Raw genomic sequence first — 21,158 nt, forward strand, 5'->3', positions numbered from 1 at the left:
TTAAGCACTCAACTAAGAGGTGCAGCAGATGGTCAAATTCTGTTTGGTTTGTGGTCGGAGAAGCAACCAACAGCAGAAAACATATTGCCAGAAGAACACTGCTCTGAGCTAATTACATGATCAGCAATTTGTCACTCATATTGATGCTTGTTTAATGCTGGGAACAATCATCTTGAAATGAAGCAAGAAAGAGCTCAATTGAAAGAGCTTTCCTAAAGCATTGAGGTAAGCATAGCTCACATATGTATTTTAATACCCACTGCTGCTCAGTAATGCTGCAGTGAATCACAAGAGACAGTTTTAATAACAGCACATACAGTGGAATATTTTTTTTCTTTTCTCCAGGGCAGAATAGAACTTTCCAAAAATCGCACTAATTGAACAATAACACTGCACACATTCAGAGTTCTAATCTATCTGCTCCCCAAAATCTCCATTAAGACAGACTTAAAGACTAAACGGAAGTGTTTGAGTACAGAATTAAATCCCATCAGTAAAATCAGTTCAAAGATGATCGTACTGAAGCTCTAGGTCTATGCTACGTGCACAGCCTGACCAGAGGGCCAGCACAACAGGTTAAGCATACAAAGTAAAAACATCATTGCACTAAGTCTTAGCATGTGAACAACAGTAAAGATTCATCAGTTCCATAAGTTTTAAGTGTGGAAGCAATTGCCTCATCTGATCTCTGTCCACACGCACACCATGAAAACTGGATGAAAGCAAGCATTTCAGAAAGACAATCTGTTTTAAAGATTCCAAAGGCTTAGTAATTCTACCCTTTCTCCAGATAAGTACTACACTTTTTTTAATTATCTTCACTGTTAGGAAATCATATTTTACCTCTGAGTTTAATTTTAGTCTGCTCCACGCTGTGCCTAGCCCTGGGAGAAAGGAGGAAAAGAAGCCAATTCAGTTACTCTAGCTCCCCAGCTGTTACACTGAGTAAGGAATTGGTGCTACTGCTGCAAGGGTATTGGGAATTAAGGAGATGTTTGCTTGCAGAGAGCTAGAACGTAGGGTTTCACCAGAAAAAAAATCATACGAGTATATGGGGATAGAGTCGGGGTAAGAAATAGCCAACAGGGGAATTTCAAAACCAAATCTGGACTCCACAGCTTCACCACTCTAATCCAGCTTTATCTTCAAGGCACTGATATCTGCCTAAGAGGAAGCACCAAAGCACGACAGTCAAGTCTGCTCTCTAGTCTCTTCTCAGAGACGGTTCAGGCTAGACTTACACCATACATCTCTGGTTAGTTATTTTTTGTCTGTTCTTTGATCGCTGCATAAATTTCCCACAGTACTGAAGAAACTCATCAAACCAATGGACATGCTATCTAACTTCAGCCATGTACAGTGTACATGACCAAATGCAGACCAAATCCCCACACATATTTGCTTATCTACAGAACATTTGCCTTTTCCCATACCCACTGATCACATCTGAAGGCTTAGACTATGGTATCCATCATTCTTGATGATTTGTGAAGCTCTTTTCCAACCACGGCTTTCCGAAAGTCACAACCTGCTTTGGAAGCTTTCAAGAGATCTTACCGTAAATTTGGTTTTATTAAAGCCTCTGTACTGTTCAGATCCCTGTAGAGGACAATCGAAACCTTTCGTTACAGAAGGTTTTTTGTCTTGCGCCTCCTCATGACTTATTTAGTAAACAGGCTTTGCATTTCCTGTAAGTTCTTATATTCTCCAGATCTCTGAGCTAAGCCAAGCTCACACTGACTGATGCAGTGGAATAGAGGGAGAATGAAAGAATGAACCATGCTAGTAACAGTTTTACCACTGCTTCTCTCCTGTTAACAACGACATTGTAAAAACAACCAGAGACTCATCTTTATCCTACTTCAGCTAAATCCTATTGATTCAGTATAATGACAGCTTTTAAACCAACACTCTCATCATTCAGATGATGATAAGAGATAACCTTTTTCTTTGACAATGCTTCCTTCCAAGAAACTAGGCTAGATGTCAGAAATCACATCTTTGGTTTCTAGTTCCGTGTCGATCAAGTACTGAATTAACCTTTCAAATATTCTGCAGGACTGACAGCAAAAGAAACAACCTGGCATTTCTCCTTTTTTTTTTACTGGGATTCCTAGTAAACTGGAATCACGCATCTAGTCTTCCAAAGCTCTGGAATTTGCCAAACACACCACAGAAACAAGGATGAGGAAAATGCCTGTCAAGGTCTGTCAGGCCTGTCAAATCATTGTCAAGGTCTAACAGTGGAAGCAACCTCATCTGTTCCAGAAGGGAATGAAACAAACACACAGGAACCAGCCCTGCAACCTACTGATAAAATACTTTCCTCCAGAGTTTTTAACCTCCAGTGCTCAACAGCAGATACAGTCTAGTTTGGCTTGTACGTCCCATACCTGATGATATTGTTTCTCCCAACATTGTCTTGCAGCGCTTACAAATTACTCGGGTATTTTCCTTCGATTTCTGTAGAAGAAAGAAATGTCATTTAAATATCACTCAGTTATTCTGAAAAAGGAATGTATAATTTAAACAGACCCTCCAGAGTAGACAGTGAACTTTGTGCTTGTTTCTGGTTTCTTTATGTTTACATACAAACGGATTTGCATTCACTACTTATTTCAGCTTTCTACACTTCAACTTGCTTGCAAGTTTCATACTAGTTTGAAAACCTGGCAATACATACTGGCCACACAGCACGATCTGTAATACCTAACAGCAGAATCTCATAATATTGACTGACTGGATGATAAAGTGACAAGGTAAATTCTATTTTGAAAAGGGCAAAATAATGCACATGAAAAGAAGTATTCCAAAATACATTCATAAAATATTATGCTACAATGTGACTACCACCATTCAGTAAAGAGTTCTAGCCACGGTAGACAGTTTTATAGAAATATCAGTTCATTGCTCAGCAGAGAGCAGAAAATGTCCAGAGTATTTTGAATTACTAGGAAACAGCTGAAGAACACAACATAGCATGATGTTACAGGTGGATTCTGTTCTTGAACAACTCTTCTCCCTCAATTAAAGCAGGAACAGAAAAGGTATTGACAAAGAATAATTGTCAGATGTGAAATACAGTTTTATATGTGCCAAGGGAACATAAGTGACAGGTGAAAGTGTGAGAAACAGTAAACTGAGGGGTATCATTAAGATAAATAAAATCACGAATATTAAGGAAAAGCAGAAGAGTAAAAAAAAACATTTGTCCTTGTAGCTCATGCTATGAAGTTATAACCTGGTTTGTACCAAAGAAAAGGAAGGTATTTGTCACGCAACACATAACACAGATTGGTACTCACTGCAGAAAATTATTCTTCATATTAAAAGTATACATAAGTTCAGGAATTCTTCAGAAATTCAGAGGAAGCAATTTTCACCAGGGACTTATTAAAAATAAAAAATGTGAATAGTAACATCTAGTTCAAGAAGTCTCCACACTGGTAAATATATCACCCAATACTGGCCTTATTCTTATGCAACCACTACTGCTCATTGAAAAAGATCTCATTTCTGGATGAACTTGTGATCTGCCCTAGCAACACTCCTACTAATTCCAGTGTCAATATTTAAATTCAGTATCAGTATAAAGATACAAGCAAGCACAACTCTTACTTTAATCCAAAGGGTAAACTCCAGAACTGGTTCTGCATGGGCTTATTGAGCTGAGTGTAGCACAGTACAGCTCTGGTGTGGAAATAGCATATATATACAACCACAATGATGCTCCTGGGTTAATAAACCCTTCTGGAGCTAGAAATCCTGAGAACATAATGAGAAGATACCTAAATTAGATTTTTACATGTGGTCTTTCCATAACCACCTTTATAACTGTTCATCCAGTATACAGCGCATAAAAATACCCAAGTGTAATTAAACAACTACTGTTTTATTAGCTTGGTTTATAACTCCAAACAAGTCACTATCAACTTGAGAAATCATATTGCAGCACATGCCTACAAAAGTAATATCTAAATTTAGCATAGATTAAACTAGCTGAGGGAAAAAAACTCAAGATTTATCTTTTTCTGTAACCTTCGTAAAAGCTGGCAACTGTTCCCATAGATTCCAACTGGAGTGAACACACATGCACTCTTCAGGGAGAACAGTTTTTCTTCATCACCACTATCATACACTTTAGTATTCAAATTTTAAAATATATGACGATGTGTCAGACTGATGTCCGGAACAAAAAGTGGTGCTCTGTGGCCTATCACATCACAAAATTATTTACAAAAAAGTAAAGTGAAGTATTATTTCTTACTATCCATCCTAAACCTCCCCTGGCACAACTTGAGGCCATTTCCACTCATCCTGTTGCCTGTTGCTTGGGAGAAGAGACCAACACCTGCTTCATTTCAATCTCTTTTCAGGCAGTTGTAAAAAGTAACAAGGTGTCCCCTCAGCCTCCTATTCTGCAGGCTGAACAGCCCCACTTCCCTCACATACAGTACTTCCTTGATAGCTATAACTTGAATGCTTTTTCCTGACTACAGTTACAGGTGTTAGCTGAGAACTGTGCGGTATGGTACCTAAAAAGCACTGCTAACTTGTATCATGCTTCAACAGAAAAAGTGATAGTTTTAGCCAGACTAATTAAATCAATATATCTACTTGACAACTTGCAGCTGCTGGCAATCTGCAGATGGAGATGGATCATCAGCCTAATATTTTCTGTTTCTATTCCTAAGGATCCCTGATATGGTGTCAAGGAAAGTATTTTCCCCAAGAGATACTATTAGGATGCTGCAAGACCATGTGACATTTAAAAACTATGTTACGCTGGGAGACTAATAGATGTGAGAAAAATATTTGCAATGGAGGGATGCTGTCTTGGTCCCACTGGAGGCTGGAAAAGATTGTTTAAGCATCTCTGGTACATTCCAGCGACTATTTTGGTCATATGCAAACACTTCTCAAAGAACTGCAATGCAATTAAAAAACAACTTTCATACTGGGGCAGGCTGCAACAATATTCTCTGAAATGAGAACATTTATGCCAATAGCAATCTATCTTGCCTGTAACTTTCTGTTACACATATTATGGAAAGATTTTCTGTTTCAATATAAGGGCTTTTTCTTTATTAGTCCAGTTTCTGCTGGACCTTACAGTTTTGCTCATTTGCTTGGCAAGAGTGATGCTGAAAATTAGCAAACACAGAAATGAGAATTCATTGCGAGTGTGAAATATACAGAAAGTGATTTTACACAAACAAGGAAAGAATTCTTAACTTCAATGCAAGGTTGAGGAAGCAAACATGAAAATTAATTACACTAAACTACTATTGAACACCTCTGACAGAAAATAGCATCCTCCCTCACTCAAAAGTTCTGTAGTTATCCTGCTTTGACCCAGAACTCAGTAGCAACTTCGGCCCACATAGTTTCTGCCTGAAAAACAATCCTTTTCTGGAAAACATTCTCTTTGATTTATTGAAGAAGTGTGTTGGGCAGACTGGTCCCCTGCCTGTGGGCTGCAATACGAACTCCACGCACCCTGCCTCTTCCCATCTTTGTTCCCATTGATCTAAGATCTCTTTTGAGACTAATGAAATGGGAGATAATTCAGTTTGGAGATCTCTGGCAGAAAGCATTGTCCTCTTGGAAATTCGGAATCTTCTGCTCAGCATCCTTCTTAAGCATACTTAAAAGAAATAACTCCAGTTGCCACAGAGTTAATCCAAATTAATCTGCTTCTCCCATGCTGATATCCTTTCAGAGCATTATTTCTTATTCTTACCTCCCCATATCCTGCTTTTCAAAGAACAATGGAACAAGAAACCAAAGGGCCCACATCTGCAAGACCTGCAGATATGGACCGCAGGGCAGAACTGTTCCCAAGCAGATGGCTTGCCTGGATGCATTATACCAATAACCACTGAATTGCGAGAATCCCAGTGATTTTAACTGGGGATAATCCAAATTCCTAATGATGATAAGCAGCAGTAGCAGGAATCGGGGTCTCCAGAGTTACTTCTCATCAGATTAAAAGTTTAACATTGAGAACCTCTACAAAGCAAGTTATGAGCTGTTACAGGACATAAATCGCCAAAGCAGCAACAGTTCCCATGTAAAGGATTTCAGTAATTAAGTGTAATGTATGGTACTGGAAAAAAAAGATGGTATCTGCAGGCCCAACTTTTGTCTACACAAATACAGACAAGCAGTATATTAACTGAAAAGGCTTTATGGAAATACAGGCTTTGTTGAACTAAGTTCCTGGATGCTTTTCTAGTAGAATAAACGATTATTGCTTGAACTTTTGTACAAGTACTAAATTTACAAGATGTGTAAAGCACCGGATTTTCTTTCTGCATAGGTTTTCTTTCATCATTGGTTTTATCCCCTCACTGAAACATCGGTATCCCTGCAAATGTTTTCTTCCTGGGCAATGATGGCCAAATTATGGCCTTCTTCCTAGAGACGCAGCTGATGGATCTATCCCCTCCTGTAACACCTCAAGAAACACCAACATGAAGAGTTGGTTATAACCTGGGTTTGAGGTCCCTTTCACTAGACAGAGCACTTAAACAAACTCCATTTCCTTACTATGTTCTAAGACTGTAAGGCAGCCACATCTAAACCCAAAACACATATTGTTTTTTTCAAGTCTGTCTAAAGCTGAAATAAAAGAAAGGAAGGAAAAAAAAAATTACACCTTCCTTTGATTATATTTAAGGTCATGCACCCATTGACAGCCTGAGAAGAAAAAGCATTGTTACTCCAGTTTCCTCATTCTTACCTCGACTACCCTTTGATAAACACCTAACCCATTACAGACATTATATCACTAAATGTTGATTTCCTTCACTTAAGATACTTTTTGCCGGAAATATCGGGGCTTAGAACTGCTTAAAGAAATTGTTTCCAATGCAGTTTATAGGAAGAAGTTCTTCTTTCATATCTAGTGCAATATCAAGACCACAGTGCGTTCCTTAGAAATTTTAATTCATAGCTTCAAATATTTTCTGGCTTCTATACAATTGGATGTCAACAACTCCCTGTGAACTTCAAAACAGCTCTGTGATACATACAAGGTAAATAAACTGGTGACAAAAAAGTTTCATAATGAAAGAAGTCCGAATACATTCCCTTGAGAATTATTCAAACAAAATAATTTACCAAGTTGGAGCCACTCTGAGAAGCATGGTGTCCAGTCTCTGAGCAGTACGTGGAAGATTCAGGCACATGTAATTCATTTCCTGAATTCAACAGAAAAAAAGTGTCTCCAAGAAAACAATCATCAGGCTGAGGGTGCAAAGTGCTTCTGGCAAAGGGGTCAGGGTGGCAACACCACTCATCAACTAAAGCACTCCAGTTTTCACTTGGTAGAGGAAGAACTCTGCAGAATTTCCTAAGAGGAAAGAAGAAAAAAAATCCAATATATTGTATTATTTTTCTAAGACACTAAAAGGAGTTTAGACTCCTTACAAAAAGGTGAGGTGGTGGGGCCAGAGAGGAATACAGCGTTTTTTCAAAAGGAAGCGCTTGACTCTCCTTTCAGTCTTTGGATGAATTCTGAGAAAGCAATGGCTGAGCATTTGCTGCCAAGTTTGTGATGAAGCATTTCCCAAGGGTGAATCTCCAATGATTACAAGGCAGAACTTGGCATAATCCTCGCTTGGAATGAATCACATGGCAAAAATAAAACAGTTCTACTAGTAATGAAAGATATAACAATGGGTGTTTTGCAACTATATTTATTATTACTTCTTGTGAAGTTCCCTCACACGAAAAACCTCACAAGTTACCTTGCACCTGGATTCGATGATCCAAGAGGTCTTTTCCAACCTGGTGATTCTATGATTCTATGAAATGTTGATGTAAAAAAATCTCAAACAACCAGAAACAGACTCCTACCACAGAAGAGGAGGACATGTCCTTTGAAGCCACTCAAAGTCAGACATCAGACTTTGAAACAGCTAAATCCTGACAAAGATACTACAGTAAATCCTCATTTTTTTTAAAAAAGGATAATATTTGAATATAGATTCAGATTCAACTGTCAGATGTCACACAGGAAAAAAAAACCATCCCTTTCTCCTAGGCAGCTGTATGGACCAAGGAGACTGCTCCAGGCAATATCAGACTTTGCTTTCATCAGTGTTGCTTTTAACTTGCTTTGTTTGGTTACACACATTGCTGGAAGATTTTATAAGCCAAGGTTTGGAATCACTGCTTTGAGTTGTAAAATACACTCTTAAAGCTAGAATATATGCATGTGGCAACATAAATACCTGCTTCGTCATCATGAATGAGTGGTCAATACTTCTCTGCCTAAAGTTCCTATAGCTGTTGTGGTCACACCACATGAGTTTTTGTTAAGAATGTAGAATTATCAATGGATACTGTCCACATATTTACACTTTCTGTAATCCGTGTCTCCTAGAAAGCTATTGCACTGGGAAGAAATACAGGCCTTTTACCAAAACAATGGGAAATGTTTTTAACAGTCTGCACCTCTCCCAACAGTTTTCTAGATGCCCTGTTTGTTGCAGAACAGCACTTTCTGCTCTGTCTAGTTTCCTTGAATGCTTTCCTTTTGTTCATTTGTCCTGCTGTTCCCTGAAACTTTTGCATAGAGTTTCTTCATTCTACTCCTTACTTAAAATTTGTAAACACATCTTTGCTTATGGTACTGCTTTGCAAATAAACACATAACTTCTAAATCAACAATTAAACACCATCACTTTACTGCAGTTTACATATTACTCCTTTCTGAAGATGCCGCTTCTTCCCACTGTACTTTGTGCCTTTTGTATTGTTGGGAGAGTGAAAGTAAAATCTTTTATAAAAATTACCTCCTTTCTAGATCTACAATACATTTTAAACTGTGCTTGCCCCATCTGCAGATGAAAGTTGGAATAACTCTTCCTCTTACCCAGCTTCACCATAATAAGATAACTTCTCAGCACCACCCCTCACTGTTTTCATTCTCTGTGGTCTTATATATTGCCTCAGATAAAACCACAATTCTGCCATTGTGGGACCTTAATTCTGGTGTTGGCCTAATTGCTGATTACTTGTCAGCCTCATAAAATTACTTTCACCACCTGGACTCACACCAAAAAAAAGAAGCCTTCATCCCTACATATTGCTTTTTACGCCACAGCAACAAAAAGCTGGTATTGCTCAGCAATGTTTTTTTCAAGAGTTACATACGGGGGAGGAGGGAAGACAGATTACCTCAAGCTGCAGATTAATGCTGTCCAGTTTCATTACATTACCCTTTCTTTACTCTCATAGTTTAGAGCATCAAGGTCTTAAATTCTTGCCCAACAAAAACAGGTGCTCCAACCAGCAGGAAATTACTAAAGACTCCTCCTAACTTTGAGCTATGCAGAAAATACACCATTTCCACTATATTTTAGACTTTCATCCTTCATAGGATGGAAGCCATACTCTGGACTGCCAGCACTAGAAAAATGTAATACTAATAAAAATCCAGCTTTCCAGAAAAAAAAAAAAAAACCAAACCCTCAAAAAACGAAGAAACTTCATGTTTACTGGGTGCTGACTAACTTGAGGCTACTAAATACAGCAATAAAACCTAGTTCACAGTGGGGCTTATCTCCCCAAACTTGCTCCTAATAACAACTGAGTTTCTACTTTGGGATAGCCACCTAGGCTGCCTTCACAGTCAGAGAGGAACAAACAAGTCTTAGATTGGGATCTTTAAGAGAAACTTTCTCCTTCTTGAAGTGCTAATACAGTGAGGCTGAATCTCCTTCCGGAGATAGTTCTGTCGCTAAACAGAGGAAGCCTAGGTAATAAATTTAATTTTAAAAAGCCAGAAGTTACTATTCTGAAACAGTCCTGCCATAAGGATGCAATCCTTACTTAGGCTTCCATGCTAATGTAAGTATTTGACCATAGAAATCCTTATTAAGATTGGACTAAGTCTTATAACAATCTCAAACACTGTTATTAATGATCCAAGAACCTATTCTATCTATTGAACATACCGAAAACTAGAAGTAAAATGGACTTCAGAATTTTAAACATATAACTATTCTGTTCCATCAAAGAAAAAGAGAAAGAAAAAAGATCCAATTAACTTTTTTTAATAGCAGTATGCTGTATTTACTTACTAACAAACCTTGGACAGCCCAGCTTGACAGCTATTTGTCATGCTTAAAGCTGTTTATGTAGGAAACATATAATTTGAAGATTTCCCCTGATATCAGTTTTTCAATAGAACGCTTATGGAGTACAAACTCTTGACATTTGGACTAAGGAAAAGGTTTATTGCCTACCAGTTGATTTATGAATTCTTTTTTTTTCACAATATTCCTTTAAGCATTCCCTTTAAGAATTTCTTCATGCCAGAAATAAAGCCTTGAAGAGTTATTTTATATGAGCTACACTTAGCCTAACTGGAAGGAGAGAAAGTATCCCAAATTCTTTGCAGCTCTTAAATCATGGAATGAAGAAATCTAATCACTTCCTCTAAAGTGGGTAACGTGAAGGTAATGGAGAAGAATCAAAGAGCATTATCCTAACACGGGAAGAGCTACCAGATTCACGGAAGGAAACAGATTAAGCCAGGGGATTTCAGAAAAAGTAGAGTGTGTCTTTTCTTGCATCAAGGAAGGATCACTTACATTTAAACTGTTCCTAATATATTTCTCTATTCTAGTTTTTAAAATGATGGCTTCCTATGCAGTCTCTTAACAGTTAAAGAATAAGCTGCAGAATAGGTATGGTTTGTGTTGTTGTTTTTTTTTTTTTTATTTTAACCTAATTCCTCTTGCTCCAACTGAAGAGTACTGACACCTTCTTTACAAAGTTCTTGCATATTGGAAGAGTCTCACGTCCTCTCCACAGCTTCATCTAAACTAAATCCCATTGCTTTCAATTTCTTCTCAAAGGTATAATTTTCTAGATGGCACATTTTTCTAATTAAAGATCCTTTCCTAGCAATTCACATTTTAATAAGTTGTCTCTCACACAGTCCTCTAATTTCCTTTTGGTCCCATGGCCTGCGATGCCACTGCCATACACGCTCTGCCTGGAGAGACCAACACATGAATTCTGTAGCCAAAAGTACTGACTACGCTACTATCTTCCTTCTGTAAATACTGGAACAGAAAGTTTTCTTAATCAATATTCTTTTATTGATAACATTCAAGTGACTCAGAGGCTACCTGCAAGGAGAAATGCCAGGCAAAAAGCCATGAACATGCCTTCTCAAAAATTTTGACTGTATGACGTTATGGGATGCACAACCAAAAGACAAACTCCATGCATATCAATGTGATGCACTGAAATTCAGGGAACGCCTACTCAGAGGCCAAAGTATACAAGTGCAATACCTTTAGAAAGCAAGTTTCACTACTCTACAATGTATCAAAATAAGAGTTATTACTAGACTTTCTGATGCGACATTTTAGAAGAAAAATCCAGGAAATCATCATTCTGTTATAGTAAAGCCAGCTGTGTATGACAAGAAAGTAAGAGGAGTTTACAGAATACATCACATTTGTATTACCATTTTAAGCGTTAGTACTGACACATCATAAAAGGCTGCGAGTGCATCTCTTAGCAATACATACACATCCAGTTGAAGCTGTCAAAATCATTGGTCACAAGAGCCAGCAAACGCAGTAGCTTTTTACAAAAATTCTCATTCATACTGCAGACTTTGTAAAGAACAGAGATAGGGCCAAGTCACACAGCTAAGAAACAGCTTCTGTGTTCCCAAATTCAGCCACCCTGGACTATAAGGAGGTTGTCTTTCCTTAACAGATAAAAAGGGAGCTGTGGTCAACACATCCATTCCACGCTACTACTCGGACTACAGCATGACAACTGAACAGAACTTAAAAGGATCCCTGAAGTGCAGAGGAAGAAGTCTAGGTTCAAATTTTCAATTTTATTCTGATCAACACAGCAAAGACATCAGCTACCAATAGAGTACAAGTATGTTTCACATAAATGAAAACTATAAATATTTTCCAACATTTCCAGGCCAAAATGCTACAGCTTTTTGTTTGTACAGTAAAATCAGAGGCTACTATGAGAAGGGCAAAAAGACTGTGTATGAAGCAAAAGCATAAGTCTCAAAGCAGAAATTTCACATCTAGGGAAGTCAAGCTACAAAAGGAAATGTTTCACTCACAGAATCACCAGGTTGGAAAGGACCCACTGGAACACCAAGTCCAACCATTCCTAACACTCCCTAAACCATGTCCCTAAGCACTTCATCAACCCGTTCCTTAAACACCTCCAGGGAAGGTGACTCGACCACCTCCCTGGGCAGCCTGTTCCAGTGCCCAATGACTCTTTCTGTGAAGAATTTTTTTCTGATATCCAACCTGAACCTCCCCTGGTGGAGCTTCAGGCCATTCCCTCTTGTCCTGTCCCCTGTCACTTGGGAGAAGAGGCCAGCTCCCTCCTCTCCACAACCTCCTTTCAGGTAGTTGTAGAGAGTAATAAGGTCTCCCCTCAGCCTCCTCTTCTCCAGGCTAAACAACTCCAGCTCTCTCAGCCTCTCCTCGTAAGACTTGTTGTCCAGTCCCTTCACCAGCAGGAAAAGAACCCAGATCTCCTAGCTTCCAGGGAAATGCACCAATCTCTCTTTGTAAGGTACCTCTACCTTCCAGTCAGAATGCAATCAAGAAGGAAATTAATAAACTGTGAAAACTGTCTCAGGTAATTCTGCTTTTAGTCATCTGTAGTGCTTCAAAAGTGTTCTCATCTATCATTTCAAAATAAATATCTTTTAGCTGTCTCTCTAAGTATACAAAATAACATGAACACCTATAACTATGGCATTTATTTCTATAAATACAATACACTGCAGTACTCACCGGTCTTTTACTATGATGTCACCACAGGACTGACAGTAAAAGACGTAATTCTTCTGGGGTTTCAGGCATTCCTTCAAATTAAAAACCAAATCTACAGATAGAAGACATATTAATATTCAAAACTGTGTAAAATTTTAAGTCACTTGTACAGAAAAATCTTGCCAGATACCTTAAACCAATAAAGATAACAAACAACGCAAAATGTCAACATTTTAAACTTAACCTTAATTTCTTTATCTGTAGAAGTACTTAGATTTAGGAAAAACTCGCCATGATCACCTTATGCCCTATATTGCTGAGTAAGAACTGTATATGTGAATAATTATTTTAAATCTGCAAATCCTCTCCACAGGGGGAGCTGAGATATTGATAACATTGCAGAAATTGCATAAATTAAAATTCCATGCCACTCTTTTGTAATGATATTTCTGCTAATCAGTGTCTCTGCAATATGAGGGTATATCCCAATACGTAACACAAAATAGCAGGGGCAGGTGGGCACTAGTTTTAAATTTTCAGTCAGGTAGGATAACAGCCACTGCATTCCCACTGAAGGAAGAGATAGATGGTGAGCAATACCCTCTGCAGGCCAGCAAAGCAAACACAGCCTCACAAAAAGCAGCTCAGGCAACTTTTCCAAATTAAAAAAAAAAGGAGTTGTAAAAGACTCCACAAAATATCAAACAATATTAGGTAGGAGAAAAGTAAAACTGTAAGCGTAGCTCTATGTATGAACATGTTTGGCATTTGCCCCTTTCTCAAACATAAAAACCAAAGTATATTCTCAGCACTGGCATGCAGTATTTAAATTTTAGGCTGCAACCACAAAGAAAAGTACTTTAAAAGCTCCAGAATTTCATATACGAGACAATTAGTTGTCATACTAATGTAAAACATTAAAGGCTAACTAAGGTTATCTCATATATACGTCAAAGGCTACCTGTTCATATATACGTTTTCCAAGGGCATAACTTTCAAATGTAGCTTTTTAAAACTTCAGCTTTGATCTTTTGAAGCATGCCTCAGTAACAATACACACTAAATAATTTTTGTATAAGTCAATTATCAAAGCACATGCATAATTATACATTAACCTACAGAAGCAACCTCAGCATACTATAAAATCAATGAAGTATTCCAGTGTATTCTGTTGTTGAAACCATTATTGTACATCACCTACTTTATTGGTCATCTCTACTTTAAAACCACAGAATGACAATTTAATGTTATTTAATACATCCTACTGTGTCACATCCCATTAAAGGAATCCAAACACATGGTGAATGAAAGAAAGCACTAAGCTACCTTACCATGCTTCCTCTTTGTGCAAACACATCCCAGACCTGAATTAGCATCATGAAAATAAAGTAACTTCACAAACTCTGCTGACTGAGGCCATGAGAACAAGCAGACCCAAACACAAACCCACAACCCTTTACGATTAAGTGGTCAGTGACAACCTCAGTGCAATGGCCTGGATGAGCAATATTATTGCATTTCCAGCTACCAGACACAAAATAGGTGTGGAAACGACACAATTCTGAAGTAAAATGGGAAAGCACAGGGACGGAACGGAGAGCTGTGCTCAACCTCCTACACAGAATATTTACTTGGCACTGTGTTTCCCTCCATTATGCCACTTTTTGCACTTTTCATTTTTAAAACTGACATTTTTATTAAATTTTATTAGTTCCTGTTGAAAGAAGAGCCTCTCAGAAAAAGCAGTAGCGCAGGCACCAGCGCAAACCACGGACTCCAGTTGGGTTTGGGTGGGGTTTGTCCTGCTGCACTGTCTAAACCTTTAAAGTACTTCTGTTTGCACATCACTTAAACCAGCAGGTTTCAGGTAGCTCTAAGCAAAAGAGCAGCTTTTTTAAGCAAAACAGAGCCTCCCCCTTTTTTAAGCAAAAGAGCCCCTTCTTAAGCAAAAACGGGCCCCTTTCTTTTAGCAACAGGGATCCACTTTTCTTTTAAGCAAAAGGGACTTCCCTTTTTTTTACCCAAAAAGGATCACCCCTTTCTATAACCAAAATGATCCCCCCCTTTTAATTTAAGCAAAAAGGAGCCACTTTTTTTTTTAAGCAAAAAGGATCCCCCTTTTTTCTTCTTAAGCAAAAAGCTTTTTTTTAAACGCAAAAAGGAGCCTTTTTTAAGTATAAAGGAACCCTTTTTTTTTTAAGCAAAAAGGAGACCCCATTTCTTTTTTAAGCAAAAAGGAGCCCCCTTTTTTCTTTAAGCAAAAACAAGCGCCTTTTTCTAAATAAAAAGGATCCTTCTTTTCCTTTTTAAACCAAAAGAACCTCTTTTTTCTTTCAGCAAAAAGGATCCCCCTTTTTTTTTTTTTAATCAGAAAGCCCCCCCCCCCCTTTTTTTAACCCAAAAAGACACCCTCCCTCCCCTTTTTTAAGCCAAAGAGCCCTTTTCTTTTAGCAAGAAGGACGCTCTTTCTCAAGCAGGAGGCAGCCCCTCGCACCCCCCCGGTCCCCGTTACCGGCGCGGGGCGGCTCCCGGCGCAGGCGCAGTCGCAGGTGCAGCCCCTCGCCGCGGAGGTGCTGCAGGCCGCGGCACGAGCCCGGGGACAGCCGCAGCCCCGCCGGGAGCGCCGCCGCCTCGCAGCCCTCGTCGCTTCTCGCCTCCAGCCGGGCCTCGGTCACCGACACGTCCAGCGCGGAGCTCGGAGGGTCCGCCTGCCTGGGGATGGAAAGGGCAGGAGGTGTCGGCGGGGGGTGCGACACGTGCGGGATGGACCGAGGAGAACCTCGGCAGCAATGCGGTCGTAGCCCAGAGCCCATCGTGTCCTGCAGCCAGAGGGACCAGGGAGGGGATCCCGCCCCTCTGCTCCTCTACTGTGGGACCAGGGAGGGGGTTCTGTCCTTCTGCTCTGCTCTCGTGAGACCCCACCTGTGTCCAGTTCTGGAATCCCCAACATGAGGATGTGGAACTGCTGGGATGGGTCCAGAGGAGGGCTGTGAAGATGATCACAGAGCTGGAGCACCTCTGCTACAAGGACAGGCTGAGAGAGTTGAAGTTGTTCAGCCTGGAGAAGAGAAAGCTCTGGGGACACCTTATAGTGACCTTCTAGTACCTGAAGGGGGGGCACAAGAAAGCTGAGGAGGGACTGTTTACAAGGACATGGAGTAATAAGATGAGAGAAAATGGTTTTAAGTTTGAAGGAGGTAGAGGGAAGATTAAGATTAGACATGGAAAGAAATTCTTTACGCTTGAGGGTGGTGAGGCACAGGTTGCCCAGGGAAGCTGTGGCTGCTCCATCCCTGGAGGTGTTCAAGACCAGGATGGATGGGGCCTTGGGCAGCCTGATCTAGTGGGACGTGTCCCTGCCCATGGCAGGGAGTTGGAACTGGATGATACTTAATGTCCTTTTGAACCCAAACCATTCTGTGTCTCTGTGGCCCCAGCACTGGGCAGGGACATGACACAAAGGGAGTGGGACAGGGTGTGGGGTGCCTCACCCACAACTTGGGGGAATCAAGCCTGGGGTTGGCATTTAGCTCCCCCCCTAGTTTGAGCAGTGAACTGGGGTCTCTGTCGCAGTGAGGAGCCATGGAGAGAAACAAACCATCCTTAGAATCATAGTATAGTTAGGGTTGGAAGGGACCTTTAAGATCATCTAGTTCCAACTCCCCTGCCATGGAGAAGGACATCCCACTAGATCAGGCTGTCCAAGGCCTCATCCAACCTGGTCTTGAACACCTCCAGAGATGGGACAGCCACAACTTCCCTTGGCAACCTGTTCCTGTGTCGCACTAATTCTACCTACTGTACGGTTTAAATCTGCCTCTCTCCAGTTTATACCCATTTCCCCTGGTCCTATCCCCACGAGCCTTTGTGAATAGTCCTCTCCAGCTTTCTTGTAGGCCCCCTTCAGGTACTGGAAGGTCACTATAAGATCTTGGAGCCTTCTCTTCTCCAGGCTGAACAGGCCCAACTCTCTCAGCCTGTTCTTGTAGGGAAGGTGTTCCAGCCCTCCGATCATCTTTGTAGCCCTCCTCTGGACCCGTTCCAACAGGGTCCATATCCTTCTTACGCTGAGGATTCCAGAACTGGACACAATATTCCAGATGAGGTCTCCCAAGAGAGGAATAGAGGAGCAGAATCATTTCCCTCCACCTGCTCAGGAAACATTTATTTGCACACTATTTCAGGCTCTTCAGAGTCGTACAAGAAAGGAGCGGTGAGGGAAGGCACAGGGACAGAGAATTGTAGAATGGTTTGGGCTGGAAGGGACCTCAAAGAGCATCCAATTCCAACCCGCCTGCCATGGGCAGGAATACCTTCTAGTGGATAAGGTTGCTCAAAACCTCATGCAACCTGGTCTTAAACACCTTATAGAATCATGGAATGGTTTGGGTTGGAAGGAACTTTTAAATATCATCCAGTTCCACACCTCTGCCGTGGGCAGGGACACCTCTCACCGGATCAGGTTGCTCAAAGCCTCATCCAACCTGATCATAATCCTAGAATCATGGAATCACTAGGTTGGAAAAGACCTCTTAGATCATTGAGTCCAACCATTCAAGTCTGCCACTAAACCATGTCCCTGATACCCTCATCAACCCGTCTTTTGAACTCCTCCAGGGATGGAGCATTTTCGGCTCCTCTGGGCAACACGTTCCAGTGCTTCACCACCCTCGCAGCCAAAAATTTCTTCCTACGATCTACTCTAAATCTTCCCCCTTTCAGCTTAAAGCCATCATACCAACACCACCCGGTGTCTCGGCGTGTCCCGTCCCTCCCCCGTTCAGGGCTATGGGCGCTGAATCCGCGCCGCCCCGCGCCGCCCCGGCCGCTCCGACCGCGGCCCCGCAGTACCGGACAACCAGCAACGCGCTCTGCGTCCCGCGCCTGATCTCCAGCAGGAACCGCCCCGACATGCCGGGCTGCAGCGGCCCCGGCAGCTCCCGCAGCAGCAGCTGCCGCTCTTCCGCCGGAGCAGGAGGGACCGCCCGCCGCAGCGCCGCCTGCAGCCTGCACGGGGCCTGGAATCAGAGAATCACCGGGTTGGAAAAGATCTCTTGGATCATCGAGTCCAACCGTTCCTATCCGCCACTAAATCATGTCCCTGAGCACCTCATCTACCCGTCTTTTAAACACCTCCAGGGATGGGGACTCAACCCCCTCCCTGGGCAGCCTCTGCCAGTGCCCGATGACCCTGATGTGAAATTTTTTTTCCTGATATCCAGCCTGAACCTCCCCTGGCACAGCTTTAGGCCATTCCCCCTCGTCCTGTCCCCTGTCACTTGGGAGAAGAGGTCAGCTCCCTCCTCTCTACAACCTCCTTTCAGGTAGTTGTAGAGAGCAATAAGGTCTCCCCTCAGCCTCCTCTACTCCAGGTTAAACAACCCCAGCTCTCTCAGTTGTTCCTCATAAGACTTGTTCTCCTCCCCCTTCACCAGCTTTGTTGCTCTTCTCTGGAGACTCCAGAGCCTCAACATCCTTCTAGTAGCAAGGGGCAGAACTGCACAGAGGATTCGAGGTGCGGTCTCACCAGTGCTGAGCACAGGAGCAGAATAACCTCCTGTACCTGCTGGCCATACTGTTTCTGATATAAGCCAAGATGCTGTTGGCCTTCTTGGCCACCTGGGCACACTGCTGGCTCATGTTCAGTCGGGTGTCAGTCAACACCCCCAGATCGTTCTCTGCCAGGCAGCTTTCCAGTTACTCTTCCCGAAGTCTGTAGCACTGCAGGGGGTTGTTGTGCTCCAAGTGCAGGATCTGGCATTTGGCCTTGTTAAACCTCCCAATAGGAACAGAGGTGGTTACTGTTACAAAAAGGGGAATATTTTGTTTTAACCTAAAGTTCACCTAAGTAAGCTATTTTTGAAAGTTAGACACAGTGTCTAACTCTGACAGCATGTTTTCTTTCAAGCAGTGTTTTCCCAGATACTTCATTCTTTAAAGATCACAGAATAGTTTGGGTTGGAAGGAACCTCAAAGATCACCCAGTTCCAACGGCCCTGCCATGGCAGGGACACATCCCACTAGACCAGGCTGCCGAAGGCCCCATCCAACCTGGCCTTGAACACCTCCAGGGATGGGGCATCCACAACTTCCTTGGGCAATATGTTCCAGTGCCTCACCACTCTTCTTGTGAAGAAATTCTTCATTATGTCTAGTCTAAATCTGCCCCTCTCCAATGATGATGACGACCTCTTGTGTGAAGTATGATCTGTGCTGAACAGATGTGTCTTCTTCTGTAATCACTTCTCTTTGCAGTCTTTCTCTGCCTCAAATGCAAGGTCAGACAAGAGAGCTGGCTCCAAAGCTCCAAATTAGTAAGAGATTTGACTGCTGTGAATCATAGAATGTCCTGAGTTGAAGGGACCCACAAGGACCATCGAGTCCAGCTCCTGTCCCTGCAAAGGATAACCCCCAACATTCACACCAGGGGTCTGAAGGCATTGGCCAAATGCTTCTCCAATACAGTCAGGCTTGGCGCTGTGACTGCTTTGCTGGGGAGCTGTTCTACTGCTCCACCACCCTCTGGGGGAAGAACCATCTCCTAATGTCCAACCTAACCATTCCGTGGTGCACCTTCTGGCCATCCAATCAGGTCCAGAAAGAAGAGCTCAGCACCTGCTCCTCCTCCTCCTCATGTGAGGAAGCTGCTATTATGTCCCCCCTCAGTCTCTTCCCCTCCAGGCTTAACAGACGCTCCTCACACACTTCCCCTCTAAACCCTTCACCACCTTCATGGCCTCCTCTGGACGCTCTCCAGCAGCTTTCAGTCCTTTTTATTCTGTGGCACTCAAACTGCACCCAGAACTCAAGTTCATAATAACATTAAAATTAGACCTTGGAAAGTAATAGAACATGTATAAGATTACTGGGAAAATATATACATGTGCATGTAAGTGGGAAATATATTCCATAACCAGCATTTGTCTCACTGCACATGATTGATGGAAATCACACCCTCACGTTGCCCAGGCCTGATAAAAGACGCTTGCTTTCTAAAATTCCAGAATGAGTCTTAGAGAGTTTATTTGCCGGCTTTTTTGGTATCACCAAAGCCTCTGGATCGAGACCTGCACAGTCTGTCAGGGCTGCTCCAGAGTTCAGCTCATTACGTGAAATGAATCACCTCCTGAAACAATTTTGTTTAGTTGCTTTTATTGTGGGGTGCCAGCTGGAAAATCTTCCACAAAACTGTCACACCTGAAGACCCCAAGGGCCTATTAATACAAAACTGATGCTCAAAATCCCACCTGGTTAATACAATCATTATACCTATCTAATACATATATTGATTAGGTTACACAATTCTACTTTTACACAAAATTGCTTATTTTCTTTCCACATCCTTAGAAGAGGATGACCTTTAGGTAATCCTTAAACAATCATGAATTCTCCCTATCTGCTACCTTGTTTCATCACACGTTTTCAGTATTGAGTTGATTAACTCCCAAGTTTTCTTTTGACTGAGTGTCTGCATCCCTGAGCAGAGGTCAGGATGTTTAGAGGAGATATTAACTGTCTGCATCTCTGGGCACATAGTAGGATGTCGTAGATGATAATACATATACCAAATGTCTGCATCTCTGGGATCAGGATGTTTGTAGTAAATAAATGGGGTAAATGAGGTGCAAAGTACATTGTCCTTATCCCCTTGGGTAACATGCTGGCCTCACAGGGGTTTCTTATGCTCAGCCTGAAACTCCTGTGCATTAACATCTGCCTGTAGTCTCCTGTCCTGCCACATCACTGCTGCAAGGAGTCTGGATACATCTTTCAGGCACTTCCCCACAGGCACTTGGGGCTCTGGTGAGGTCCCTATCCAAAGCCACGTCACCTCTCCATGTTCAGTCCCAACCATCCCAGTAGCATCTAACAAACTTGGTCCTGTTTACTGACACTTTCCCTGCAAGGTGGAAGACTGGACACTGTCTCCTAGATGTGGTCTACCAAGTGCCAAATAATGCCAAATCAGTCTCCTTAATCTCCAAACTCTACTCCAGAATGCTGCTGGTCCTCATTGCTGCCGGGGCCAGCTCAGCTGGCTGCCCACCAGGGCCTTCTTACAGAGCTGCTCCCCAGCCTAGCACTCCTGTTGTCTACTGGTGCCCAGAGCTCATCCTTCCCAGGGGCAGCAGTCCCCCTTGATAGCCAGGTTTTGTGACACAGAGACTTCCTTGGGTTGTATCAGAAGACTTCATCCACTTCTTTATCCTGATCAGGTGGTCTGCAATATGTTCCTACCAAGGTGTCACCCTCACTAGTTTTGCTTCTGATCCTGACCTACAAGCTGTGACCCAGCCTATTGCCCAGCCCATACAAGAGCTCCACATACCCAAGATACTGCCCTCTCTGTGAAGCAGCTCAAGA

The 21,158-nt window shown here is 41.9% G+C and overlaps 1 protein-coding gene across 1 annotated transcript in view; it reads right to left on the reverse strand.

Annotated features, from left to right (window-relative positions):
• Positions 1-17,775, reverse strand: part of UBE3D (ubiquitin protein ligase E3D) — an 85,553-nt gene extending 67,778 nt beyond the window's left edge. Inside the window, exons 1-5 of the mRNA XM_054062892.1 lie at positions 17,646-17,775; positions 15,307-15,506; positions 12,816-12,906; positions 7,126-7,357; positions 2,394-2,463 (exon numbers count right to left, since the gene is read on the reverse strand). Of these exons, the coding sequence (XP_053918867.1) occupies positions 2,394-2,463; positions 7,126-7,357; positions 12,816-12,906; positions 15,307-15,506; positions 17,646-17,707 (655 nt within the window). The 5' untranslated portion in view covers positions 17,708-17,775. The remainder of the gene's footprint in view (positions 1-2,393; positions 2,464-7,125; positions 7,358-12,815; positions 12,907-15,306; positions 15,507-17,645) is intronic.
• Between the last annotated feature and the right edge of the window lie 3,383 nt (positions 17,776-21,158).

This window comes from Cuculus canorus, chromosome 3 (assembly GCF_017976375.1).
Source record: "Cuculus canorus isolate bCucCan1 chromosome 3, bCucCan1.pri, whole genome shotgun sequence".
Taxonomy (NCBI): Eukaryota; Metazoa; Chordata; class Aves; order Cuculiformes; family Cuculidae; genus Cuculus; species Cuculus canorus.